This window comes from Candidozyma pseudohaemuli, assembly GCF_003013735.1.
Source record: "Candidozyma pseudohaemuli strain B12108 chromosome Unknown scaffold00005, whole genome shotgun sequence".
Taxonomy (NCBI): domain Eukaryota; kingdom Fungi; phylum Ascomycota; class Pichiomycetes; order Serinales; family Metschnikowiaceae; genus Candidozyma; species Candidozyma pseudohaemuli.
Genome location: NW_020194439.1, coordinates 618,204 through 645,292, shown reverse-complemented (window position 1 = coordinate 645,292; position 27,089 = coordinate 618,204). Strand labels below are relative to the sequence as shown.

General features: G+C 42.2%; 12 protein-coding genes across 12 annotated transcripts; 7 read left to right on the top strand and 5 right to left on the bottom strand.

Moving 5' to 3' along the window:
- Positions 1-796: 796 nt before the first annotated feature.
- Positions 797-2,344, top strand: QCR7 (ubiquinol--cytochrome-c reductase subunit 7; the record flags this gene model as incomplete). Its single annotated transcript, XM_024858085.1, has 3 exons — positions 797-1,610; positions 1,952-2,051; positions 2,098-2,344. The coding sequence occupies 3 exons, from the start codon at positions 797-799 to the stop codon at positions 2,342-2,344; spliced, it is 1,161 nt and encodes a 386-aa protein (XP_024714011.1).
- Positions 2,345-2,453: 109 nt separating this feature from the next.
- Positions 2,454-3,269, bottom strand: C7M61_002717 (uncharacterized protein; the record flags this gene model as incomplete). Its single annotated transcript, XM_024858084.1, has 1 exon — positions 2,454-3,269. One exon carries the CDS (start codon positions 3,267-3,269, stop codon positions 2,454-2,456), a length of 816 nt encoding a protein of 271 aa, XP_024714010.1.
- Positions 3,270-4,061: 792 nt separating this feature from the next.
- On the top strand, positions 4,062-6,950 carry SLA2 (Sla2p; the record flags this gene model as incomplete). Its single annotated transcript, XM_024858083.1, has 1 exon — positions 4,062-6,950. One exon carries the CDS (start codon positions 4,062-4,064, stop codon positions 6,948-6,950), a length of 2,889 nt encoding a protein of 962 aa, XP_024714009.1.
- A 2,205-nt stretch (positions 6,951-9,155) lies between these two features.
- C7M61_002715 (protein retreival receptor) lies at positions 9,156-9,704 on the bottom strand (the record flags this gene model as incomplete). The annotated part of the gene is made up of 1 exon (XM_024858082.1): positions 9,156-9,704. One exon carries the CDS (start codon positions 9,702-9,704, stop codon positions 9,156-9,158), a length of 549 nt encoding a protein of 182 aa, XP_024714008.1.
- A 440-nt stretch (positions 9,705-10,144) lies between these two features.
- Positions 10,145-10,849, top strand: PGA54 (Pga54p; the record flags this gene model as incomplete). Its single annotated transcript, XM_024858081.1, has 1 exon — positions 10,145-10,849. One exon carries the CDS (start codon positions 10,145-10,147, stop codon positions 10,847-10,849), a length of 705 nt encoding a protein of 234 aa, XP_024714007.1.
- A 514-nt stretch (positions 10,850-11,363) lies between these two features.
- Positions 11,364-12,164, top strand: C7M61_002713 (transcription initiation factor IIA large subunit; the record flags this gene model as incomplete). Its single annotated transcript, XM_024858080.1, has 1 exon — positions 11,364-12,164. The coding sequence occupies one exon, from the start codon at positions 11,364-11,366 to the stop codon at positions 12,162-12,164; it is 801 nt and encodes a 266-aa protein (XP_024714006.1).
- A 103-nt stretch (positions 12,165-12,267) lies between these two features.
- HOS3 (histone deacetylase) lies at positions 12,268-17,204 on the bottom strand (the record flags this gene model as incomplete). Its single annotated transcript, XM_024858079.1, has 2 exons — positions 12,268-14,922; positions 15,432-17,204. The coding sequence occupies 2 exons, from the start codon at positions 17,202-17,204 to the stop codon at positions 12,268-12,270; spliced, it is 4,428 nt and encodes a 1,475-aa protein (XP_024714005.1).
- A 293-nt stretch (positions 17,205-17,497) lies between these two features.
- LAB5 (putative lipoate synthase) lies at positions 17,498-18,604 on the bottom strand (the record flags this gene model as incomplete). The annotated part of the gene is made up of 1 exon (XM_024858078.1): positions 17,498-18,604. One exon carries the CDS (start codon positions 18,602-18,604, stop codon positions 17,498-17,500), a length of 1,107 nt encoding a protein of 368 aa, XP_024714004.1.
- A 123-nt stretch (positions 18,605-18,727) lies between these two features.
- IDI1 (isopentenyl-diphosphate delta-isomerase) lies at positions 18,728-19,570 on the bottom strand (the record flags this gene model as incomplete). The annotated part of the gene is made up of 1 exon (XM_024858077.1): positions 18,728-19,570. The coding sequence occupies one exon, from the start codon at positions 19,568-19,570 to the stop codon at positions 18,728-18,730; it is 843 nt and encodes a 280-aa protein (XP_024714003.1).
- A 757-nt stretch (positions 19,571-20,327) lies between these two features.
- Positions 20,328-21,623, top strand: BFR1 (Bfr1p; the record flags this gene model as incomplete). Its single annotated transcript, XM_024858076.1, has 1 exon — positions 20,328-21,623. The coding sequence occupies one exon, from the start codon at positions 20,328-20,330 to the stop codon at positions 21,621-21,623; it is 1,296 nt and encodes a 431-aa protein (XP_024714002.1).
- Positions 21,624-22,263: 640 nt separating this feature from the next.
- Positions 22,264-24,607, top strand: C7M61_002708 (uncharacterized protein; the record flags this gene model as incomplete). Its single annotated transcript, XM_024858075.1, has 2 exons — positions 22,264-23,228; positions 23,755-24,607. 2 exons carry the CDS (start codon positions 22,264-22,266, stop codon positions 24,605-24,607), a joined length of 1,818 nt encoding a protein of 605 aa, XP_024714001.1.
- A 306-nt stretch (positions 24,608-24,913) lies between these two features.
- On the top strand, positions 24,914-26,224 carry C7M61_002707 (uncharacterized protein; the record flags this gene model as incomplete). Its single annotated transcript, XM_024858074.1, has 1 exon — positions 24,914-26,224. One exon carries the CDS (start codon positions 24,914-24,916, stop codon positions 26,222-26,224), a length of 1,311 nt encoding a protein of 436 aa, XP_024714000.1.
- Positions 26,225-27,089: the final 865 nt, after the last annotated feature.

The following is a 27,089-nucleotide window of genomic DNA, read 5'->3' as shown; positions in this document are numbered from 1 at the left end:
CAGCGGTAATTTTAATTTATATTTCTTATCGAAAGCAAGAGTATCTTAGAGAATATAAAAGTCGTGGTGAACTGCGTATTTACAATTTTGAGGCAAAAATGTCCTTACACTAAAAATTTGAGAATCGATAAAATATGCTACCGTAGGATTGACTTCAGCAAATGGCATTCGTTGAACTGGTGACTGCGGTCGAACACTACAATAATCGACACAAATACAGTTGCAGAGACTCGAGGGTGTTGGGAACTGAGTTAAATCAAAAACAATCTTGCATACTCGGCTTGACCACAATCCATGAATTTTAAGTTCACATACCTCAAATAATCTTCGAGTTTTGCAAACATTCAAAGAGATAGCCGAACTTTCGAACCAAGAGACTTTTAAGTATTCAAATTTTGAATATAATAAAGAACTTTCGAAGTCAGTGCCCTTATTGGCAAATACAATATTATACAGTGCACCACAGGACTCGAAAATTTTAGTGGACAGAAAAACCAAGAGGCAAAAGAAGACTAAACCTGCTGGAATGCCCCACAGAAGAATACTTTAAAGTTAGACCTTGTAAGAGACTTATGAAGAATATGGGTGATTCAATACTCGCGGTGCAAGCGAGATAAGGTAGATGAATAACTATAGAAGAGCCGTAGTCAGACAGATTGTCATGGAAAACGAGCAACCAGGGCCAGTTTAGTCAGGCGCTGTCGCTGAGTTTCCGCCGCCAAATTCAATGCTATATGCAATCCAAACTTACCACCCAATGTACCATACTATTGAGTGCTCTTGAAATTCGGTAACCATGAGCTTGAGTGAACTTTGGAAATCTGTTGAAGAAAGATTTAAAGCTGCTGAGATTGACGGCTCTTTACTCTTTCAAGGTGACGGCGCAGAAAATGAGAGAATTCTGGAACTCAGTGAATCTTCCAAATATGAATTCCAAATTACGGTATTACCCAATCTTCAGCACCGACCTGAAATGGGCACAGTTCAAAAGAATCCTTTTGCTAAACCTGAACCGGAATTGACTATCATTGACTCTTTTGGAGATTCAGATGAATTTAGACTATTGTTAAATAAGTTTCCCGTCTCCCCTAACCATTTTATGATGGTGACCAAAGAGTTCAAGTCACAAAACACCCCATTGACACCCTCAGAGCTCTTGGCAACATATCAGATTGTTGACGCTTTAAAGACACAGGACAAAGATTCACGTTGGTTTGCTTTCTACAATTGCGGACCTAATAGTGGCGCCTCCCAGCCACATAAGCATGTTCAGTTCTTGACGCTACCTGAAGGCAATGTGGATTTTAATCTTGATATAGCGAGAAGAACAGAGTTTTTTATCCCAGATCAAAACCGTGAACCTTTACAGGACCCCAGCCTACCATATGCTCATTTTATAGTCCCTCTTCCGGACGGGCCCGGAATGGATGCTGAGGTTTTGGCTATGTTGTTTGCCTCCCTTCTCCAAAGAACATTGACCACACTACAAAAAAATCAGATCGAGACCATTAGCTACAACTTCTGCTTGACACCGCAGTATATGATGATGATTCCAAGATCCCGAGGCAAGTTTGACGATGTCATTGGCATCAACTCTTGCGGTTATATGGGTATGATACTCTGCAAGGACCATGCAGTTTACGAGGGGGTCAAACTGAATGGAATTTTCAATATACTTCATGATGTGGGCTGTTCGTCACGATACGGACAACCGTCCACTGAATATGATTATTAGTTAGACTCTCACGTATACCGAAATGCAATAAAGATATCGATTCTTAGTTGTTGCTCGTCCCACTAGGAACGACTTTTATTCGATTTATTATATACAGTCCACCAAAAATACTGCGGCCAATGGGAGGACTAACTTTTTCATCACGCGAAATCTTCCACTCATATCTAAAACCTCTTCGATAAGTGACCATGGCTTCCATAACTTCCATTGTCAAAGCGTCTGATTGGATCTTGTCAAGGCCAACGTTGGCCAAGGTAGTGACTCCACTTGCTAAAACATTTGTGGCATATGCTGGTTACAGAGAAATGGGCTTGAGGTAAGTATATCATTTCCTCGATGTGATAACGAATACTAATAAACAGATTCAATGATTTAATCGCCGAAGAGAACCCAATAGCCCAGAAGGCAATCTCCAGGCTTCCTGAAGACGAAAGTTACGCCAGGAACTTCAGAATCATCACTGCCCATCAATGTGCCTTGTCACACCAGTTGCTTCCCCCAAACAAGGCTATTAAGCCAGAGGACGACACCCCATACTTGATTCCTTATCTTTTGGAAGCTGAAAAAGAAGCATTTGAGAAGAAGGAGTTGGACAACATCAAGGTTTAACCAAGTATTGAATAGATTTGAAAGATTACTGACAAAATCAGTAGAACATTTCCAGCGATGTCTTATCTCTATAAGTCTATTATATTTACATAGATCAAGAAGGAAGTACTTAGGAGTTCATACCAACTCGAAACTTTCGAAGCTGCTCTAAAACCAAGAAGGTGCAAATCGTGTGCGGACCTAGCCTGATGAAGGAGGGGAGCCAGCCTCTAAACATGAATCCGGGACCTTCCGTCCTTACGGCTTTCATCAAAATGCTCAACGCTCCAGCATTGGATCCTCTTGCATTCATGATTCTAGTTTTGACCACATCCGCAGGAGAACACACCGTTGTTGCCACCAAGCCTGCCATCAATGAAGCACTAAAATGTGTCGACTTTTTCAGGCCATCCAACGAAAAAACATCGACCAAAAGGCCTTTGGCAATATCATAGGTAACCACCTGGGATGCTGTCATAAGGACACCTCTTACTAGATTTGGGGTTAGGCCTCGGAAAAGAGACAAAATACCCTCGTGCCTTCCTATTCTGATGATACCGTCAAATGCATTTTTGTAATTCCGCCTTTCGCTGACAGGAAGAGTGGAGTCGTTCTGCATCCTAATGTTAACAACATCCGATGGATTTCCGACTAGCCCACCCAAAGCACCTGATATCATTGACATCGGTAACAAGGCTGCCGTAGTGGGCATGAGTTTATATCGGCTTTGATATTCCTCTTTAAGATATTCGTATACACCAAATCTCACCGTAGAATATGTGGCTTGCCTGAGTAAAGACGCAGTTAATCCGGAGTAGAGCTTCAAGACACCTTCGTTTTTGACGATAGAAACTGCCATAGAAATGAGAGACTGACCTCTTTTCGATGCAGTTTGCAATCTTACCTTGGCCAAGTCCAAGGGATGTGTAACAAGGCATGCAGCCATGCTTGCAGCACCACCATACCAAAAACTGTTGTTAGATGAATTCAATCTTGCCTCTCTTCATATACTTACGGATAAATAACTTTGCTGGTATTTGAAGTCATCTGGACTGTAAAATGTCTTGCACGGTTCTCTAACAGACTTTTTTTTTCAGGTCGACGGACTTTGGGGCTTCACAATTTTTTGTTGGCCCCGCGCGTTATACCAGTCAATCTACATTAAGGCGAAATGACACTAGTTAATGCCTTTGATGTTTACGACCTGAGCTATTTAGCCAGACCCAACAGAGCACATATGCTTGAAGAATAAAAGTATACTGCCGAAGAACGTACTCAACAAACGACAGCAAATGCCATGATCCACTTGGGCCAGTCTCCAGTTTCGTTTGGGGGGCATGCACTGAAATAGTGTTGATCAGCCAACACGTTTATTTGTAAGGCGCTGAAATGGGTTGAAAGGGTAAGACAGTAAAGATAATTGTTTTACGTTATCAGTAGTACCGAATTTCCGAAGGCTCGGTTCGATATTATGCAGGACCATGAATCTCGCGGAGTGCCAGCGAAACGCAATCGAGTTTCATGACTACTTCACCTTAAGGAAATGAGCAGGGCTGAGGTGGATTTACAGATCAGTGTCAAAAAAGCCTGCAATTCAGAGGAGGTCCCTCCCAAAAGAAAACATGTTCGAGCTTGTATCGTGTACACCTGGGATCATAAAAACTCTCGTGCTTTTTGGAATGCTGTTAAGATTCAGCCATTGCAAAGTAGTGAAGTGCAATTGTTTAAAGCCTTAATTATGATTCACAAGGTGTTACAGGAGGGTCATCCAAATACCCTCAAGGATGCTTATAGGAATAAGGACTTCTTATACTCCTTATCTACTGTCTTCTCCAGTTCATCAAGCTATGGTCGGTTGATTAATCATTATGATCGATTTTTGATGCGGAAGCTTGATTTCCACCGAAACAACCAAGGCTTCAATGGAATTTTCGAGTATGAGGAGTACATCTCATTGCGAAGCGTGAATGACCCAAACGAGGGCTATGAGTCAATCTTACAATTGATGGATCTCCAGGATCTCATCAACGATCTCCAAAAACTTATCTTTTCCACTGTGCAGCAAACTCCGAATAATTTGTGCAAAGTTTCTGCGCTCGTTCCACTTATTTCTGAGTCTTACGGCATCTACAAGTTCTTGACATCAATGTTAAGAGCAATGTATCAGCAATTAGGGTCCGATGAACTTTTGACTGCTCTATTTGAGAGGTTCAATTCTCAACACTTTTACCTTCGCGAATTCTATGCTGATTGCCAAGCTATCAAGTTCTTGACAAGCTTGATAACTATACCAAAGATTCCAGGTTCTCCTCCCAACTTGATGCAATCCGAGGATGGCAGATCATCCACCTCAAGAGCTGCCGCCGAAGAGCCAGTGTTGTCATCTCAGCAAACCTCTGTTTATGATGCGCCGGCGGTCCCTCCTTCGGCTGAGGAGTTCAACCAATCAAGTCTCCTTGAGGAGCAAAAGTTCCAGCAGGAACAATTACAGAGAGAGCAACAAGAATTAGAGCTTCAGAGACAGAATCAAATTCAAGAACAGCTTCGTCGTCAGCAAGAATTCGAACGTCAAAAACTCGCTCAAGAAGAGAATAATCTAAGAGAGCAGCAAATGCTAAGACTTCAGCAAACGAATGCCCAAAATTCCAGAGTGTCTGAATTAGAAAATGATCTTGTCATGTTCAAGAACCAGTTTGACAATGACCAAGCTTTACTTCAGCAGTATGACTCGAGGGTAAAAGCGTTGGAAACTGAACTTCAAAGCATTAATCAAACAGCATCTGAGCAACTTGCTTCCAAAGATGAACAGATTAGTAACATCGAAGAACAAGTAACCAATTGGGCGAAAAAGTACGAGGCTTTGGCAAAGCTCTATTCGCAATTGCGTTCAGAGCACTTGAATTTACTTTCGAAGTTCAAAAAGATTCAGCAAAAGATCAACAGTGCGCAGGAGTCAATCGTGAAAAAGGAGAAGTTTGAAAAGGAATTGAAACAAAAGAACCTTGAGCTTGCGGACCTCATAAGAGAAAGAGATCGGGCAAGATTAGATCTTGACAGATTACGAATCACCAAAGATCAGGAGATTGACAAATTGAAAACTCAACTGCGCGAAATATCATCTCGGTATGCGGATAGTGACGAATCTTCGACGAAAAAGTTGCAATCTATCAAAGACCAATACGAAGGGGATTTAGCCGCTTTGAACAAGCTTCTTAAGGAGAAGGAAGGTCAGTTGATTGACCTAGGCAGCCAATCAGCACTCAGAGAAAAGTTGAAGGAAAAGGAAATCGACTTGGAGATCGCTCAAGAATCCTTAGACAGTGCTTTAAAAGAGTTGTCAATCAGCTCTCAGGGTCCAAGTGTTAAACAGTTGTGGGCTCTATTGAACATTATCTTAGCCAATAACGTGCGCAGGGTTCAAGACACCAAGTATGATCTTGGGTCACCAATGCAAACGGGTAATGTCAGTGCTACACCAAACTATCTTCTTTCGCTTTTGGACCTTTGCTCCGACACTGCCACGGATTTTGCTCTGGTGTTCAATAATTTTCTTGCCGAGGGTCCTCAACTAACCGATGAAGATGATGATAACCTGACATTTTCAAGCGTTATTCTCACCAGTTCTGAGTTGGCATCAACTCTCAACGATTTGATGCTTAACATAAAGGGCATTTCTAAAAACATACCAACTGAAGATGAGCAAGTTGTCATTCAATTAATGGAAAATCTTCTCGCAAAAGCCGAAGATTTCTTCCTTAGCCTCACATCTGATTCATTGGACGCCCTTGATGATGAGGACGAGAAAATTGATTTAGTGATCGATTACAACGTTCAATTTCAACATTCTTTGAAAGAGTTATCTGCTGCTATCGAAGGCATCCAACCACGTCATTCCTTATCTCTCAAGAGAGGAAACATTGAAGATGTGGTAGATGAAGAGATGGAGGAGGCTGCGAGACAGATAGATGCAGCGATGGAGTTCCTTGGCAAACTTCAACTGCAAAAAATAGAAGGCAGTGATTTGCAGGTACATCAGGCAATTGTGGCAGCTGCTATGAGCGTTACACAAGCTGTCACAGTACTCATCAAGGCGTCGATCGACTCACAGCGTGAGATTGTCGCTCGAAACAAGGGCACTCAAACAGTACGGGAGTATTACAAGAAAAATAACAGATGGACCGAAGGACTTGTTAGCGCGGCCAAAGCCATCGCAGGGGCAACGAATATCTTGATCGAGACAGCTGATGGGGTGTTGAGGGCAAAAAATTCTCACGAAGAATTGATTGTTGCTTGCAATGAAGTTGCTGCTTCGACTGCCCAACTTGTAGCCGCGTCTCGAGTCAAGGCCAACACCATGTCAAAGACACAAGACCGACTCGAATCATCATCTACAAAGGTGAATTCAGCCTGCAAATCATTGGTCAATAAGGTGCAAGCCCTTCTCTCCCAAACTAACGATGATCAATCAAATATTGATCTAAGCCAATTAACCCCTTACGAAGGAAAGACCTTGGAAATGGAACAACAAGTCCAAATTTTGAAACTTGAAAACTCACTTCAAGCCGCAAGAAAAAGGCTTGCCGATATCAGAAAACATGGATACCGTGATGATGACGATTCTGAATAGATGTTTATATTGACCCCATAAATAAAAATGTTGTTTGGACTTCTTTGCAACGTCAACCTGGCATTTCATACATTCTAATCGTTCAAACTGTCTACTTATCTTCTACAACTGATGACACAAATTGCCAAACATTAAATGAACTAATTGGGAGACCACCAATTAATTGACCGTTCATGAAGACGACTGTGCGTTATGTGAACCCCACATTGGAGAGTTTTCAAGGACAACACGATCAGATAATTGAGAAAGAGATAATATCGCGGCAAAAGTGAGAAAGGAGACAACCTTGTTCTTCAAGAACTTGATCCAGAAGTCGTACAAGGGTACCTACACCACAGGATAGATATACGATAAGAAATCAAAATAACTTGAAGCATGACGAATCTTACCATTGATATGATCTAACACATCCTTATGAAATATATATAACGCTAAATATGACTCTAGCAAAGGAACCACTTACACATTCAACCCGTTGGCAAAACTCGAAGATGAAGCAAGATCCGCTACTTCTCACCAGCGTAGAAGTGAAGACAGTCTTGATTACAAAAGATACAAATACCACCAACACTCATTTGATAGACAAACATAGCGAGCTGGTACGCTCATGATTTTTATTGCCACAAGCAAAACACTGTTGTCGCCAAAATTATTCGAAACAGAATCTTTGCCAGTCAAGTATCGAAGCCTTTCCGAGCAGTCTCACTAGTATAAACTTTGTTCAACACATGTTGCCTGTAGGTAATCTCTATTGGCATTGAATGAATTAGATCTTCGATAGACCAAACTCTGAACAACCCTGGTGATTACAATTGGTCATGTTCTCTAAAAATCTTTCCACGTTGCACGCCAAATTGTTTAAATGAATCCCTACAATACTAAAGGCGTCTTCCCTTCGTCTCCGTACTCAATGCATATTTCTGGAAATATTGATAAGGCGATATATAAAGCTTGAATGGTTTATTACATAGCAGCCCCTATAGTATCTTGCTTGGACTTGCAACAGCGGCAGGGTTCAACGAAATAGGTAATTGAACTACGAACCATAACTTTTCGGACGCTGATTTCATCATCTACATTACTACGATTGGGGGTAGCGAGAAAGAAAAGGCAATGTGGTAGATCAGTAGAAATGAAGTTATCCAAGTATTCGGCGCAAGGACTACTTGATTTCGATGAATAGTTGGCAGGACTAGATCTTTTGCAGTACGGTTGATCTTAACTTATTATCATTTAATAGAGTAAAGCGCTATACACCTTGATGAATCCTAGAATTTAAAATGTTGCACGCGTGTGAGCCATATTCATATTCTCTCCTTCCAGTGACTTTAAGGCATCGTTTGGTTTGAATCGTTAATGCGTCAATGAATATAAAATTATTCAGCTACTGCTGTAACGTTCTTTTTCTCCAAAGAACTGGAATGGCATGTCCCTCTGAATAATATAAATTCTTGCCGCTCAGTACATGGTATTTCGTGCTATTCTCTTTAGTTAATGTTACTCCGATTATCTAAATATCTAAATGTGTTGTACAGGTAATTGCTGTTCACCATTTGGATATGAAGATAATTGTTAAAAGCAGAATTTTTTTTTCTGACAAGACTTTAATAATGTTTGATTTCTATGAATTCCCAGATGTTGAATGGGGTTAAGTGGCGCCTTGTTGATTCAGTGTTGAATGGTGGTGTGATATTGGGGTTTCTGGACTGACATTGATTCGATATTAACAATTTGAGCTGGGACCGGCTTATTGTCTTATCAATAAGAAATGTATTTTTGCATGATGTCTGCTACTTGGTGTTAAAAGTTTTCCGTTCTTAATGCTTTTGTTTGTTAGTTTGGTTCTACAGTTTAAACATCTCGAAGTTGCAATCGGGAGTGGGTGGCTAGATTTGGATTGGTTTTGTTTCTTGAAAAGGTGCTGAGGTCATGGTGTACGTACTGTTCAATATACTCACGAGGTGTGGAGGGCATGGTGGTAGGCATTTAGTTTACATCCTTTTCATCTTCTAGTCGTGCTTTTGAGACAATCAATCCTATAACTCCAGTGTACATTGTATGTTCTATTAAATGCGGCTAACACCCTTAATATTTACATTTTGGGAGTTGAAGCTTGCCACAGCTTCCAAAGTAGTACTTAATTGCCTGCCAATAGAGCTTGAATTGATGCGGTCTTTTAAGTGTTAGCTTGGATGGTCCCTGCGATTAGCGGGACTGACGGCTATATCTCGTCTTCCCGAGATCAAAAGGTAGATACCTGTATTTGACCATGTGTTGGATCTGTTTTCGCATAGTGAGGCAGAACAAAATGATGAAATACATCACGAGAATTGGCCAGAAGACTGGAATATCAAAAATGGTGAAAAATGACGTCAACAAAGACAAGACAGTTGCCCTAACGGCTTTGAGCCAGAATTTGAATTCTGGAAGGCGGCGGATAAAAGGTTTGAACTCCTCCTCCACTTCGTCAGTCCCTTCTTCCAAATTGGACGAGAACAGCTCCTGTTCAAGGGATGGATCAAACTTTGGCGTAAGGAAAGCCAAGAACAAGTTGAGAAGATAGATTCCAAGAGCATAACATATGATATACCATCCCTGACTAAAAATGATCCTAAGGACAAATAATGTCAAAAGGACACCGAAAGTGATCCATCTCTCTTTCACATAGGGGACACTTCGGTCGAGGATCTCTTGATAAGTTACTTTAACTTTCTGCAAGGCATCACTTATGTTGTTATCTGGTATATTCAACATCGTAGCAACAGGCGCTTTTCAAGAGCCACGTAGTTGGAAGTGAGCGAAAATGATAAATACAGGACGTCCAGAGTCGGGCCTATATACAGAATATGAAAGTTTCTAGGACATCTATTCTACGAGGGATTGAAGAATGCCTCAAGCAACAGAGTAATCAAAGGCCTATCCTTGTATTTCATAAACGAAAATTGTCAGAGGGTGTTCGCCCCTACTGAGGTTGAATTTAGCAACCAATGATGTATGCAGTATCAATGTTTACTTCTATGCGTCGATTTTCGTGTTTTACAAAAACATTGGCGAAGGGATGGGCTGCATCGCTCACTCAAACACGCTGTATCGCGAACAATATATAATTAACCCCGGTACCCTCTTACCTCAAAATTTTATATCAACCTCATTGCGTATACTAGTCGCGTCCGTTCCTTTCTTTCAAGATTAAAATGATCTTTCCATTCGTTAAAGTCATTGCTGTTGCCGCTGTTGCAAGTGCCGTTCCTTTCAAGCGTTACGACAACAACACTGAAGCTTACTCTCCTCAGTCTGCTGAATATGACACCACCGTGACGATTGATAAATTCATAACTATCACCTTGCCCTCGACTACTTTGACAGTCCCCGCCACTGCGTCAGATGACGTCGCCAAAGCAATCAGCCTGGCTGAGGCTGTCGGTCTGACTGAGCCGATCACCGTTACTTCCACCATCGTCGAGTATACGACTATCGAAGACCATGGTTCTGCTGTCGAGTCTCCAATTGCAACAAAGACAAGCACAATTACCTCGACCCCAACAACGACCTCTACGATCACACAGTTCGTGACAATCACTGAACCGGAATCATCAAGCGCTTTGGAGGCATGTGCCGCTTCTACTGTCACTGTGACGGTCACTGAGAAGGAATCTTCGAAGTCCGAAGCTGAAGCCGCTGTTGTGACTGGAACCTCCACTCATGTCTCTGCCTACCCTGTTGAGGCTGAATTCACTTTGAGTGGAACCACCACGACCATCACTTCATACGTTGACGTAACCACCACGGAAATTTTTACCACTTCTGCCTCATTGAACTCAACCAATTCGTTGCAAAGCTCTAATGGTACCTATCAGGTTCCATCAAACTTGAAAAGAGCTGCCTTGTACGCCTTCTGATGAATAAGACTAATTTCATGGTACTCGATACTCATAAAGAAACTGTCTTAGATATTCAAGTCGTCGAACACGATGACCTTTTGTATTACCCTGTCAACATGTTTAGCTTTTAAATTAGATTTTGTTTTACGCAGACGTAATTATAGGTTGCTCCCCGGCCCTATACCGCTTAAACCCTATTGTGCCCACAAAACGGTCCAACCTTGGCCTATCTGAGGTTTTATCTAAAACTCTTTCTTATGAGCAGGACCTAAACTTCAATAGGCGAAGGAACCTATCATATTACATACCCAGATCAAGCGCCTCCGCACAAAAAAATAAATCCTTTGGCATCAGTTCAATCGAATGATAATCCAATTTGGTCATTCGGCCAAAAGAGGGTTTTTTTGTGGAATGGTCGAACCGAGTCCAAAGTCGAATCAAATGCAGGATTTAGAAGTCTCAAGCAACCCCTCAGGGTCTGCATGTAAAGGGATACCACTATACGAACTCACATTCAGCACATAGGAATATCATGTCAAACTTTGAGGCTTGCAAGCTTTACGAGGCTGTTATTGAGGAGGTGATCACAGACTCTCGCCAAGATTTTGAGGATAGCGGGATTGATGAAGGTACACTTCAAGATTTAAAAAAGCTTTGGTGCGAGAAGTTAAGTCAATCTCGTGTTGGAAACTTCTCTTGGAATGACTTGGACGACCTAGATGGTAATATCCATGCGAGCTTGATCTCCCACCCTGTGAAAGAAGAATCTCTCCATGTGAATCAAGAGCTCGAGATGCCTATCCCGCAATATGATCCTACCGATGGTAATCCTACAAATGACCTATCTAGTCATTCGAATTCAGGGTATTCCATGGGAATAGAGTTGCCGACGGTGAAGCAGGAATACACCGAGGAAAACGGTTTGATCCTTCCCAAAGTCAATCAATCTGATGGTCCTATCGAATTCACCATAGAAGCTGATCAGAAAAATCTCAAATGGTATAAAGCGTTAGCAAAGCGTCAATCTGATGGACCGAATGATGGTCTGGTTGAACTTCATGGCCAAAGTGGTGGTGTTGGTATTGGCGAGGATGATGATGATGATGGAATTTTCAACGATTCTGATGATATTAATTCAGATCTAGATGACGAGCTTGATTCCGAGAAGTCAGACGATGAGGACCTGGAGCAGGAAGGACAGATTATGCTTTGCTTGTACGATAAGGTGCAAAGAGTTAAAAACAAATGGAAATGTAATTTGAAAGAAGGAGTTGCAAATATTGATGGCAGGGATTACATTTTTCAAAGAGCAACGGGGGAGAGTGAATGGTGAACTTCATCGTCTAGCTCGATGGCTACCGGGTGTTAACAGGCAAATGCGCTTTGAATGGTCAAACTTATGTGCATATTAGTATATATTATGATCGTATGGATCATTAAAAGGACGGAATTTGTAAGTCCAATGTTTCTCTCTTGTCGTCGTCCAATGGCTTGCCATCCAAGAATATACAGTCAAAGTCAGTAATGCAAAGGCTCAAGACTTCTAGTGAGATTCGTAATGTAGGAACAAAGACAATGCAAATATTCCTGAGGCTCATCAAATTCGTCTTCCTCCTGGCGACCACGGTACTTAGAAGCCTGAACACAGTGAAACAAAAATCGAAATTGCCTTGAGTCACATTAGATTTATCATTTATAAGCCGCTGCATCTGCCACACAATCTGGGATCTAGGTTGAGCATCAGTGCCTGATGTGAACATCAGTTGCATATGGGAATATGCTGCGTTACCAAAGATATTGTCAGGCAACTCTCTCAAGTATGTTTTGAAAAGACCTGCCACTGTGTGAATGTCAGGATTAAGCTGATGTTCGAATAGATCAACATCGTGTTCCTTGTTAAATTGGTCCTTGAGCGTCCTGATCGTCGACGCTGATCCACTCAACCGAAATATTCCTTCTTCATAAATAGCGCCTGTTTTTGATAAATAATCGAGACATCGACCACACACTGTGGGAATAAGGCGGCCGTCAAATGTCCTGGATGATAAATCAAGCGCCTCAGCAAGCTCTTTACCAAATACGGGCTTGAATTGACCAGGCGTTAGATTCATGACCGCTAAATGGGCCTCGAGGCTCATATTATTGCCACCCTCCTCAAGTGTGGAACCCGTTCCTTCTTCCTCCGTTTCAAATTGCTGACCTTTATATCTAAAAGGAAACAAACTTCGTTTACGAAGTTTTTTGACGTCCTTCAATTCTTTGGAGTCCTCCTCCTTTGACAATTGTGCGGCTTTTGGGGAGCTCAACAGATCAACAACTCTGCTAGCATTCCTTTGCTCGTGGCCATCAAGATTCATTTGGGTGATCATTGGGTCATTTTCGGTGTACTCTACCATTGCATTGACCCAATCGTCTCGCTCCTTGTCCAGTTCAGCGCAGAAAAAATGCTTCTGTGTGGAGCTTGAGATTTTGTTTTTCGGATACTCAAGTATAAGGAACGCATGCCGGTAACCTTTTTCTTCAGCAACATTATCAGATGACTGACGACCGATTTGCGACCCAGTAAGTCGAACCTGCTCGATCATTGGACCTCCTGGAAACTCATAAATCTCTAAGGATGGTCCATCGACCTGGCACCATCTTGTCTTCCATGTGGTTCCCAATCCTTTATATCTTCTAATTAAGTAACCCTCCAATCTAGCGCCACTTTTGAAATCATCAAGGGGATTGACGAAGTCTAACGAGATATAGCGACAGATGCGGTTCAAAATTAGCTTGGGTATATGGGGAATTAGAAATATTGAGTTGAAGTAATGTTGAAGACTCTGTTTTCGTGAATCTACTTTAGCTGGTACAGTAGATGAAAATAGGCTTCGTTCAGGTAAAGGTGGAAGGCCGAAGGCTTCCAACACTGGTCTTATCTCATTATCGAAAGATAAAATTTGACTGTAAGACTTCCTCACTTTCCACATCCCCTTTGCTGTTTCCCGATCATTGATAGAAAGGGTGCAACTGAAATCCTCTGACTTTTTAGGGTTGAAACTGAGTGTGCTAATGACCTCAATTTTAATTGTCTGAAAATCTTCTGGCTTAATGAAAAGAATAACATCATCATGAGTTTCAGGTGATGTGAGGACCTGGAAGCTAGAGCCTTGTGAAGTTGGTGACTGCTTGACACTTTGTGGCTCAGTCAATGAATCAACGGGTGTCTTTGGCAGCATCATCGCTTGCGTCTCGTAAGATCCAGATTGAGCAAGCAATGGAGTGGTAGAGCTGGACGATATTTCTTTTTTGGAGTTTTTCTCTCTTCTGTCGGACTGAGTCGGAATAGCTTCGCTGTCACCATGAGGTGGGGAATTGGCAATAGCGTTCAGTTGTACACGCGAAGGCAAGGATGCTTCGGAGTTCCTCATTGTATGCGGGAGTTTGATTCTCGTGCTGTATGAACTAACTCTCAGGTGGTTTGCAAGTTGGCTCAGTTCTTGATGAAAACTTTCCTTCAGGTTCAACTCCCTTGGATTATCATGTTTTGTTGTTCGCAACGCATTATCATCCAGTTTTGCATCATCTCCAATCTCTACCTCCGTTGTTTGCATCGATGACTGTACATCATTATTACCTCTGCCCTCGGTTGCTCCATCACCAGCAGCTTTCAAGTCCTCCTCAAGAGAATTACTCCGTCTTATTGCTAACGAAAGCCCGGACTTGAAATTCTCTGAAAGAGGAACACTATGAGCAACAACTTCGGGGTGAGGCTCTGTTTTGGGGATCTCTTCGGGGCGATTCTCATGGTTCTCTTGGTCGACGTGTCGAGAATCCTCCTTGTATACCCTTCGGCGAGCAGATCTTTGTGGGATTTCATCAAAAGACTGTACTGATGCTGATTTAACACGAGTTTCTGATTGTAGTTGCTTGAAATCACTCAATTTCTTTTCCTTCTGCTCACATTCAGCTCGTAGTTCTTTTATCTCAAAAAGTAGTAGCTCAATAAATGCACTATCGCTTAACGATGTTCGATCAAAGGCTGGATGAGAAGGGGGAATCTCCTTCAGTCCCCGGTCCCTCATTTCTATTAGATGGTCTTGGCTCATCTGCGAATTTGATAAAGCTTGCAAGTGGCTTCCTACATTTCTTAAACATGCGCGCGTATTTATTACTTGTTTACCCCACGAATTGTGCCACTTGAGATTGAAGGTGTTTGTCATAAGAGTTTCAAATCTTGATTATTTGTCATTATGGCTGACCACAGAAATTATACTTCCTTTCGCTTCATATGTCTCGAGTTTCTCAATATCCGGCGACCTTGTTCGGCGACCAGAATCGACGTTGCGGCATTAGTTTGTGCATTCACGTCATAAATTTCTCTAAGCATTTTGCTTTGTGGTTCTTGTTGGCTTTCGGATACTTTTGAACTCTGTAAGTAAGAGTGATTTGCAGGTAATATTGACTGTGGCATCAACAGCCTTCCAAGCTTGATAACTTCATTTGCCCAAATTGTAACCTCGGTCTTAGGATTCTTATATGGGATCCACAGCTTTTTGCAACCTTTGGTCAATTCTTTTATGACATGTTCTGTCCCCCATGAATTATTCCATAAAACTGGATCATCGGTGGTATCTCTCTGGTTATTTGTGAGTCCAATTAAGTGCGAGAAAATTCCAGAAGCAAGTGCACCATCTGAATACCCGCCCTCTAAAAACGAAATAACCTTTCCATCGGTATGTATTTTTGCGAGCTTCACAACATCCTTGGTGAATTTAGCGTAAAATGAAGTAGGAACGTTGACTCCGTGTCTTTGCATTTGTGGATTTTCATACTCAGACGCGTCGAGTCCAGCTGATATAATTATCAATGGCTTAAAGGGTTGCGGTGGGGAGGGTTTAGCAACAGCGCTTTTGAAAAGATGAGGCTTAGCAAGGTATTTGTTGTACCTGGTAAGCTCGGTGATGTAATTGGCGTTCTCCTGCTCGTGCTGGCGTTTAGCTTGATTGAGGAACTGGTTTGCCCGATTCAATATAGCAACATATTTTGTTTGGTAATGTTTGTAAAATTCATCCTCCGTATTCCATTCCTGAAGATGGACATTCCAGATATTGACATTGTGATCCATCACACATACTGATGCATTTTTGATATTTTCTTTTGTAGCGAATCCAAGCTCTGTTGGATAAGACTTGATGTCGTGCAAAGAGAAGTAACCAACTTTTGGATATGAGGACTGCGTTGTATCACTAACTGTATTTTGCTGTTCCTCGTCGTCTTCATTTAATTTGCCGAAGTCACCGCAATAGCCGCTTCGCTCCCAGCAGATGTCTTGCGTTCCATCACCATGGTGAAGATCAATGTCCAAGATGGCACAGTGTGTTACACCATAAGTCTGAGAAGCGTACTCTACCCCGATTTGTGCATTGTTTAAGACACAAAAGCCGCCTGGAAGACATGCGTGAGAATGGTGACCTGGAGGCCGAAGAACAACAAAAGCCAACTTATGGTTGCATATGTCAGGACCCTTTCCAAATAGGGAGTCCACGGCATGTTCGATGGTTCCAATTACACCCTCAAGTGCTATAATAGTTTTGGGAGTTAAGTAAATGTCGCCCGGATTCCAGTCCGAGGGGATTTCAAGCTCCTCCTTCTTCAACTTTTCATGTGACCGGAGGCATAAGCCATACAAAAGTTTTGGCCAGCTTTTTCCATGCACGTTGGTTACATGTTTAGAAAATAAAGAGCTTCTCTTCCCGCAACTTTTAATAGCAAAGAAAAACGGATACATGGAAAGAGCGGCTGCGACACCAATACAAGAAGCAAGTAGTCTTTGAGGTCTCTCAAAAATGGTGGACAAGTAAGATTTCAGCATCCATGTTCTTCCGAATGAATGCTCTGATGAATATGGTGATAAAAGTACTAATGTTTTATCGATTGTCAGATTGAATCGAGGACTTTGTTTCTCAATTTGTGGGTTTGCGTTCATGAACTCTGCGAGAGTCCTTTTAAACTTGACAAGCTCAATATCAATAAGTGGAGAAGGTTCTAGGAGCTCGATTAGCTCATCATGGTTTTCTCTATCTTTTCCCATAAATTCTTCATATTCCCGTCTCTGTTCTCCTTCGAGCTTCAAATGCCCCTGTGGTCCATGACTATCCAGGGGTTCAAAGCCGTTCAAATTCGTCAGTTCTCTTCGCAGTTCCAGAATAGGTTGCAATCCCTCAACACGCGTAATGGTGTTTAGGGCCGATCCATTGAGAATAGTGCTTTGATCTATCGTTATGTCATCAGCTTCTATAATTTCATTTGATGGTCTGATGCTCAACGTCGTTTCGAATTGGGTAATAAATGATTCGTCAAGCTCGTCGTCATTCTCATTTCGTGGCATGATTGAGAACCGTGCCTTCTATCTGACTCCTCTGATCTGCTTGTATTGGGACGCGTTGGGAGTTGAAGTATGTCGAGAACCGTGTTTAAAGAGTGTGTCAAAGTTGTAGTACAAGCTAGTCACCGGGTAAGCGCAATTGGAAAGCAAGATAGTGTTGGACTTACAAACAGTTGAGCTTGATCTCAAAGAATGTTGACTGAAGGCTCGTCTGTTATATGCACGTCTGGCAATCCCTTCAATGTGAAGAAGAAACCAATTGCAACACAAAAACATCTTAAAATTTATTTATGCTATTAAAGAGACCGGGGGCTCTCGCCAACGTTGTGCTTGCGGTTGCGAAGAACGTTTTCAATGTACGCTTCGCCTGCCTTGTACGATGATCTGACTAAAGGACCACTTGCAACATACAAGAAGCCCATTTTCAAAGCTGTCTCTTTCCAATAATCAAACTTTTCTGGTCGCACGTACTCCACCACCTTCATATGCCTTCTGGTAGGCCGCATATATTGTCCGAACGTTACAACATCACAACCGACAGCACGCAAATCCTTCAACGTTTGAACGATCATTTCATCGGTTTCTCCGAACCCCAACATCAAGGAAGTTTTTGTCACCAATGAAGGGTTGGTTTCCTTCGCCCTTCTTAGAATGGATAGAGATTGTCTATAGGTGGCTCTTCTATCTCTAACATGCGGTGTAAGAGCTTCCACCGTTTCCAAGTTATGTGCGTAAACATCCAATCCAGAGCTGGCCAAAATATCGCAACTATTGAGATCTCCCCTGAAATCACCTCCCAACACTTCAACTAGAATTTGTGGCGCCTTTTGCTTGATCCGCCTAACTGTCTCAGCAAGATGCTGCGCTCCACCATCTATAAGGTCATCTCTATCGACAGTTGTGAGTACGACATAACCGAGTCCCCAGCGGCTTATAGCCTCGGCAGTGTTCTCCGGTTCATTGGGGTCCGGCTTTGATGGGTTTCTGTTTGTCTTTACGGAACAAAATCTGCACCCCCTCGTGCATGTATCACCTAGCAACATTATCGTGGCCGTTGCTTCAGACTTTTTACCGCCCCAACACTCACCTATGTTGGGACATTTCGCCTCCTCGCAAACTGTGGCTAGTTTTAATTCCCTCACATCCTTCTTGACACTCTGGAAGGAATTTCCCTTAGGAATAGGAACTTTAAGCCACTTGGGCAATTTCTGTTGTGTATCTGTCCTCGCTGCTTCCAATGGATCAACTAACATCTCTGATGCTTTTCCAGAGACGAAGTCATCGAATGAAGGGCCCTTGTTTAACGAATCAGAGAAATGAGTTCTTCGTCTCCGTGACTTGACCGCCATCTCAGAAGTAGCGTAAAGTCGGCGAACATTCCCAAAAACTGTTCTAGTGTTCATTGAGCAAAATTGAGAATAAGTTACAATCCTTATATAAGTAGTGTTCTGATTTTTTATGCAGGTCTGACTTCTCGCTTGACTTCAACTAAAGCGTTGACTCCGAAGCGACAACTAGTTACGACACTATAATAAACGGTGAATTTCTTCATCTTGGAACTTTGAAAGATTCGAAAGATTCTCCCACCACTCGAAAAGGAATGTCTCACAGATTAATCTGAACCACGGCGTGAAAACAAGACTTGAGTCTTTGAACATTTCCTGAAGTACAGAGGCACTCACAAACTTGTGATCCTTCACTTCATTATAATTAGGATCAACTGTTACTTTTGAGGAGCACTTCATGATAAAGATATAATCGATCTCGTGTTCACCCCATTTGGAGCCGACACCACTCGCCGATTTGTAATGTATTCTGGTCAAATACTCAAATTTTGAGATGGGACATTCTTGTGCTGGTATACCAAGTTCATGGAATAGCTTCCTCTGTGCTGCAACTTTGGCGCCAGCAATGGCCGTGTTCAAGTCATCTTTGTTTCCATTCTCATTCTGCAGCAGTATCCCGAGTTCCGAGGGAACGCAAAGTGGATGTGAGCAACAGGTATTTGTCCACATATTTGGAAAAGTGATCTTCTCGTCTGCTCGTTGTTGCAAGAGAAGCTCGTTCTTCTCGTTGAAAAGGAAAACAGAAAAGGCTCTGTGTAATAAGCCCGCATCAATGTTCTCCATCAAATGACACAACTTTTTTGTTCCAGCTCCAACCGGTTTATCGTAGTAGTCAAGTACAATACATAGTTCTTCCATTAGCCTGACCTGCTCCTCGTCGTGCCCATCGAATACATCCTCGGAAGTCGACAGTCCTCCTGAAGAGGTAGGAATTCCCGATATTCTCTGTAAGGGCGTTACCTCCAGCCATTTATTTAAAATAGCCAGTTTATCTAAAGATTTCACCAAGTCGTCGTAAGACATTATTGAACGTGACTAAGGTTAGAGCGGGATAGTAAAGAGAGAAAAAAAAAAAAAAAAATAACTGATTTTATAGCGCGACCCGTCGAGTGGGCTGCAGTTTTAACAATGTATCGTCACTATGCACTCGTTAAACATATGTTCATATTTGGAGGAGGACAGTTTGGATACAACCAAATTATCCGTCGCTTACAATTTAATTTTTGTTAAATTTATTTGATCAATGTTTAAATCTGTGTAGAGGAGAAAACCATTTCATCAGCTTCCAGAGTAGCACCGCTTGAGCAATCCTGTGAACTAGGACGGCCCCCCGGGTCGCCCCGAGGTCCTAGCCTGCTATCGCAGTGGACAATTGTTGCATTTCTTGTATCGAAGAGCTATTTTAGTTGCTTTATCATATTTTTAACATTCGTGGTTTTTTTTTTTTGAAAGCATCTTAACCGCGGAGAATTGTAACACATAAGGAAACATTTAGGTAGTATCAGCAAATATTATCGGTTTTTTGCAAACTTGCGAACTGATTTTTTTTTTTTTCGAAGCAGCAATTGCATATTTGAACTCGCGACTCTTTCAGAAAACGATATTCAAAAAGTAATCATGACAAGTTGACAGGCAAAAGATAAGCTTACTCTGCAATCGACTCTATTCCCTAAAAGCTTAGCTAAGCGCCTGTATACAGTTGACTCTAATGTCGCGTACTTCGCGGTGTGCTGTTAATACTGCGAAAATTTGGTCGACGGTTTTTTCCTTCCACGTCAAGATGTCAACTGTCATACGCCCTAAGAAGTTTGTCAAGCGCCCGGATGATTCTGGGATGAAGAAAGAAGTAGATTCTTTGATGACTGAGATCAAGGAGCTAGAGGCGGCTAGCAATGAACTTACTGCGCAGATCGACCGAGTCAAATTCGATGCGAGAAATGTTGAGAGAAAGAAGCAATTGCAAGCCGAATTGAAGGATGTGATCTCCGAACAGGGATCATTTAAAGCTGAACGTTCGGCTATACAAACTCAGATCAAAAATGTTGACATGCAAGTGAAGAAGAAAATTGCCGAAATTCAAAAGTTGACCTCCAAGACGAACTTTAAATCCGCTTCCGAAATCGACACAAGAATTAAAAACTTGGATGAGTTGATTGGATCTGGCGAATTGAGGTTGGCCGAAGAGAGGAGGCTCATCCGTGACTTGACGTCGTTGCGTAAGTTGAGAAAGGATTTTGGCGAGGTTGAATCCCAACAATCCGCGATCGACAAAGACAAGACGAAGATTGCTGAGCTCAAAGACCAGTTGAGCAATATCGGGAATAAGGAGGTCCAGGCGCGTTTTGAGTCTATTCAAGAAGAGTTAGATGAGATAAACAGTTCTAACAACTCGACCTATGAGCAGCGAAACAAATTGATCAGCAAACGTAACGAATTGAGAAAGTCTAGAAATCTCAAGTACGATCAAATCAAGAAGTTAAGAGCTGACTTCAATGCAGAATTTGCAAAGTTCAAGGAGCAGTTGGCGGAAGAGCAGAGGAAGAGGGATGCCGAGCATAAGGCTATGCAAGAGGAAGAAAAGAAATTGCAAATCAAGGAGGAGGCGAAGAGAAGATTAGAGGAGGCTTCTGTTCCCGCTTTTACCGAGGAAATCAACGAAATTCACGGTTTGTTGCTGTACTTTGACTCAAGCTACAAAAAGCCGCAAAAAAATGCTGTGGCTGAAGCTACGAAGCTGGAATTTACTTCAGAGTCATCGGGCAGAAAAATTGAAATGCCCGAGGGCGTGGAGGTATTGAAGAAAGAACAGCAGCCTTTCTTCCAGGGCTCTGGTGGAAAGAAGCAGAGGAAGAAGTCTTCTAAGCAAAAGAATTTCACGGTCGATCCCGATGTTATCGTATCTTTGTCGAACCTTTCCATCCAGTTGCCAGTAAAATCGGATGACGTTTCCACAACAGTGAATACCTTGAAGGAAACTTTGCAGGCATTGGAGGAGAAGCAGGGCGAGCAAACCGAAAAGAACATACAAAGAGCCAAAGAAGAGATTGCAAAGTTAGAATCTGAGGACGCTGAATGATTGTCATTCACCAGCATTGTTGAAATAGAAAGATTAAGTCATTGTCAATAACACATTATCATTTATCCTAAATTAATTCCATAAAATAGGCATCGCGAATGTTCAACAAAAGGGATCAAGATGTTGTGCTCGTACCGTCGATAGACTGGTCAGACAATCAATATAAGAGAAATCGCAAAGGATATTTAAAAAAGAAAAAATCCATCGACACATTCTAAAAACTGTGCTTAGACAACGGAACAAAAGAACTGGTATTCATCTTTCAGGCATGGAATTGAGACCACAGCAATGGCAGCCTGAAGCACGCCAAATATAATTTGGGGCGACCAAGTTCTGAGACAAAGACCTCGTATGGTGCACAGACAAACCTAATTGAAGTGATAAAGTTCAAACCGAGACTTTTTTTTTTTTTTTTTTTTTTTTTTTTTTTTTTTCCAGAGGGGGGGAAGGCCAAAAAATGAGACTTTTTTTTTTTTTTTTTTTTTTTTTTTTTTTCTCCAGAGGGCGTGAAGGCTAAAAACGCAATTGATTTTTTTGCCCCAGGCGAACATCAACATCCTGCACTACTCGATGGAGTAGTACATATAGGCAAAATGGGAGATGAGATATCACATATTAACTCGAGAGTCTAGATCAAGCCATGAGTGTGTCCTTATGTATACCTTCATCAGCTATCAGACCCTCTAATGTTTGCAATTTAGCGCATGCTACTGCTGTTGCACACCAGATTGCAAGATTATCGGCCATATACAACGTTAATGAGATAGTTGTTTTGGATATTCCACTTTCTAATCAGATCAAGGCTGCAGCAGAAGCCACCATATCTGCTTCCTCTGAAAGCTCCAAAAAGATTGTTTTCAATCAACTAGAGAACAATGCTTGCCAAGGTATTATGCCTGAGAAAGGCCATGATGCTGTGCTTTTAGCCACTTTACTACAGTACTTCGTGACACCGCCATATTTGGTTCGCAGCTTATTCAAATCATCCGAACGATTAAGCTTGAAGCATGCTGTAAAGCTTCCTAGCATTCGTACGTTTATCACGCATCCAACAGACGCTTCCAAGAACTATATAGAAGGCTTGACCATTCCTAAAAAAACTCCAAAGGTGGCAAAGAAATCGAAAAAGACGGCTTCAAAAAGAAAATTGCAAGTGACCAAGTTTGTAAACATTGGACGAGAGAGGCCATTCGAATTGAAAGGACAGGAAGTTCCTGTAAACGCCAGAGTGACAGTGGACCTTACTAGTGGAACAGTCGTGAGCCCTCAGGTTGCTTATGGGGCAGCCGGCTGTAATAGTGCTTTTGGCTATTCCGTTAGGTATGCTAACTCCATCTCGGCTGTCTACACTGAACTGGGTGTGCCTGGTGGCTATACGGAGACTGCTTTTGTTGAAGCCGATGATTATTTTCTGAAGGGTCCGACAAAGGCTATTCCCAAATATAATAAAAAAAGTGCTGGGACCACACTTTTGCTCGTCGGCAAATGGTTTGACTTTGAAGCTTGCGCGGCTTCTGACGACAACATCTCAAGTATAATGGATGTCATTGACTGCGAATTGGTCGTGCCAAGAGGTATTAGAATTGAGGATGCAGCATTTATAGCGTTGGCTAAATTTTTCGATACATGAGTTTTTGATTTAGGCGGTTCTAAACGAGTCCAACTAAGTTTGTTCACTGCCTGGAATAGTCGTACCATTGTCGCGGTAACGATTCCACTTATGGACCGTGCGATAATACCTTTGTATTACGAGTTGACAAGTTTAAAAATCTGAGAGCTTGAAATGAATTGCTCAAGTGGATAAGAGATCAATAAGACCTAATGCAGAGTGATAAGCAAGTCCACTGCAAATCTTTAGTGTGAGAATTCACAAACATCTAGACCCAAACTATTGACACGTGAGCGTTCCTAAAAATAAATTTTCGCATTTGTTTTGCTTTTAAAACCACCTTTTCCGCTCCTTCTCCCTTGTTTTTTTTCTTACTATAGAGTTGATGAAGATGCAATTCAAATACTTGGTGGCTGTATCTGCGTTGGTGTCATCAGTGGCAAGTCTTGGCGACGTATGTATATGGATCTTTTTTGATGGTAACAATAGTGAACAATGACTAACTAGTTAGTTGGCATTCAGCTTGGGTGTTAAAGACAGTGCTGGTAATTGTAAGTCGGCTGAAGAGTACAAAAGTGACTTCGATGTTTTATCCGGACAGTCCAAGGTTGTGAGAACTTACGCTGTCTCTGATTGCAACACATTGCAGATTTTGGGACCAGCTGCGGAAGACTCTGGGTTTCAGGTTATGTTTGGTATCTGGCCCACCGACCAAGCACACTTTGATGAAGAGAAGCAGGCTTTGAAGGACTATTTGCCCAAAATCTCCAAACTGACTGTTAAAGTTTTCACTGTGGGTTCAGAGGCCTTGTACAGAGATGACATGTCTGCGTCAGACCTTGCCAACGCCATTGATGAGGTCAAGCAGTTACTTTCTGAGATCAAAGACAAGAATGGCGAATCCTATGGTGACGTGCAAGTTGGTACAGCTGACTCGTGGAACGTTTTGGTTGATGGTGCAGCCCTCCCTGCAATTAAAGCAGCCGATTTCGTGTTCGCCAATGCTTTCTCTTACTGGCAAGGCCAAACGAAGGAGAATGCCTCTTATTCTTTCGTTGACGACATCATGCAGGCTTTGCAAACCATCCAAACCGCAAAGGGCTCCACTGATCTCAGCAACTTTTGGGTGGGCGAGACTGGCTGGCCCACCAAAGGTACTCATTTTGAGGCAAGTGAACCAAGTGTTGAAAATGCTAAGGATTACTGGAAGGAGGCAATCTGTGCCATTAGAGCTTGGGGTGTGAATGTTTGTGTTTTTGAGGCCTTCGACGAGGCGTGGAAACCAGACAGCTCCGGTACAAGTGACGTAGAGAAGTACTGGGGCGTTTGGGATGCAAGCTACAACCTCAAATACCCCTTGTCTTGTGAGTTTTAAAAGTATAGCTAAAAGTTGATTTACTTAGTCAAGCTACAAAATGTAACGTTTGGTATTCTCATGCATTTGTGAGTCAACAATCACTAGTGAATGTCTTCCGATAACCGAACGCCAACCTGCTGTAGACTAATCGAGGCAAAATGAATATTAAATGTTAGTCTCTCACTTTCCATCTTAATCCAAGCCGTACGCTGATCAGGCTCAGGAGGATATTTCCGCAACTGTGCAGTGCGTTGACTGCACATGGTAGACGTCAGTAAAATCCATGGGGTCGAGATACGCCTTCATTACTTACATACATACTTCATGAGCGTATCCTTGGGACTTTTCTTGAGTCTTCTTGCAATATCAGAAGTTGATTGCACACCGTTATCACCACCAGACTTTGATGGCAAAATGGTACATGCTTTGTCAGGGACGAGCAATAGGGGCACTGTTCTCTTCATTATCGGTATCGTTGCGCTCTCAACAGTCCTACTTCTGGCACTTTTGATAGCTACGATAATTGTGTTTCGTCGAGTGGGCCATTTGAATGAGGAAAGTTTCAGTCGTGAAGAAGAAAACCAAGCCTACTTAGAGTTGAATCTGGAGGAGCAAGAGCTTTACTTCCAATCAAGAGAGTATCTTACAACCAACCCATACTTTAGAGGTGATCTCTTGCTCAGTCAAAACCTAAGTGTTCAAGAAAAGGGTATTCGTGCTTGGGAATTTGTCAAAGATTACATGTTAACGAACAACGATCTACTCATCGTGAATCGTTTTGAGCTCAACTTTTTTAAACACTTCGAATGTTCCACACAAACTAATCTACCTATGCCAACGACTAATGAAGTTTACTATTTTGAGAGTAAAATTTACTCCTTACCACATCCAGAGGATACGCTAATATCTATAGGTCTCGGTGTCAAGCCGTACCCATGGTTCCGCTTGCCTGGAAGACATGCTCACTCTGTAAGCTATGATAGTAATGGTTACAGGAGACACAATCAACCATTTCTTCCAAGTGGAGAGCCACAATTTCCAAAATTAATCGAGGGAGATGTCGTTGGAGTTGGCTACCGTGTACGGTCTGGCACTGTTTTCTTCACACGCAACGGGAAAAAGGTAAGTGAACTGAAACTTGGAGGGCATATCAAAAACTTCAAGATTCCCCAAGATGGGCAAATTTATCCGATAATAGGTGCTAATAATCTTTGCTCTGTGCATGTCAACATTGGCCAGTTGGGCTATGTTTTCATCGAGGGCAATGTTAAGAAATGGGGATTTGCTCCTTTGGAGGGCAACGGTCCAGCTCCACCAGCATACAAGAAGTTCAATGCCGATATTCTCTTAGAGCGGTCAGAAATAGATGACGAGAACGACTTGAATGAGAGGGAAAGCGATTTCCCCCCTGATTTTTGGCATGTTGAGGGTGGCCCAGAGATCGACACTGTTAATCATGATAAGTTTAGTTACAATGCCTACGGCGATGAACCGTCTGAAGACGAGCGCATAACTATGGATAGCCTAATACCGTCAAAGCCCCCAAGTTATAACGCTGAAAATACCAGCCTGAATGTCGAAGGTGAAGCTGGAGATCAACTGCTTAATGATGAAGCAGTTGAGCACAATGCTTGAGATTGAACAATCGTGAGCTTGAGATAGAGCTTTTGAGGGTGTGTTCTTTGCATGTTGGTGTAAGATATATTAAATGGTAATAGATGGTAGAAATCGGTTATTTACAGCTTCTGTAAGTATTTGATGCTAAACTTACGAGAGCAGGTTTTCCCCGTACTGGTCGGCTGCAGGCAGCGGCTTCAAGCTCCGTGAACTCGAAGATGTTTCCGCGTCGAAAACCTGCGTCCCAACTTTTGTGTAGGATTCCCCACAATGTGCTGTTCATCACGAACTGGCCACAGAGAACCTCCTATACTGTTCTAGCTGGATGAAGAATTGAGCTGCTTCTACTTCTTTTGCTTGATTTCAGAAATAAACCCTTTTGACACCCACTTAGTCAAAACTCTATGCCTTCTTATATCTGTGGTGAAGCAAGCCACGACATGGAAGCTGAGACATTGATCGTCTCGAATGGCACGAGATATCAAACGCAATTGAACCTCAACCACATCATCAAAATCAACAACAATGACACCTCCATCCTGGCTACTAGGCTACGCATATATACGTACAAAGAATGGATTTCGCTTTTGAGGAAAGGGAAGCTCGAAGCAAAGATTGTTGACACCCCCGTAACCAAAAATGAGGTCGTATTTATGTTCTTCGATGAAGTTGAGAGTATTGGGGAGCTTCTATGTGAATTGAAGAGTTTGTACAGTTCAGTGGCGACTGACGCCAATGATGGACAACCCGAACTTCAGTACGAAGCGCTGCTTTATTTTGAAGCCTCCTCAGCTAGTTGTCGAGACCCTCAACTATCCCGGACAGGAAAGTCCCATTCATTTCTTCTGATGCTCACAATGGCTCATGATATAATTGAAGGTTT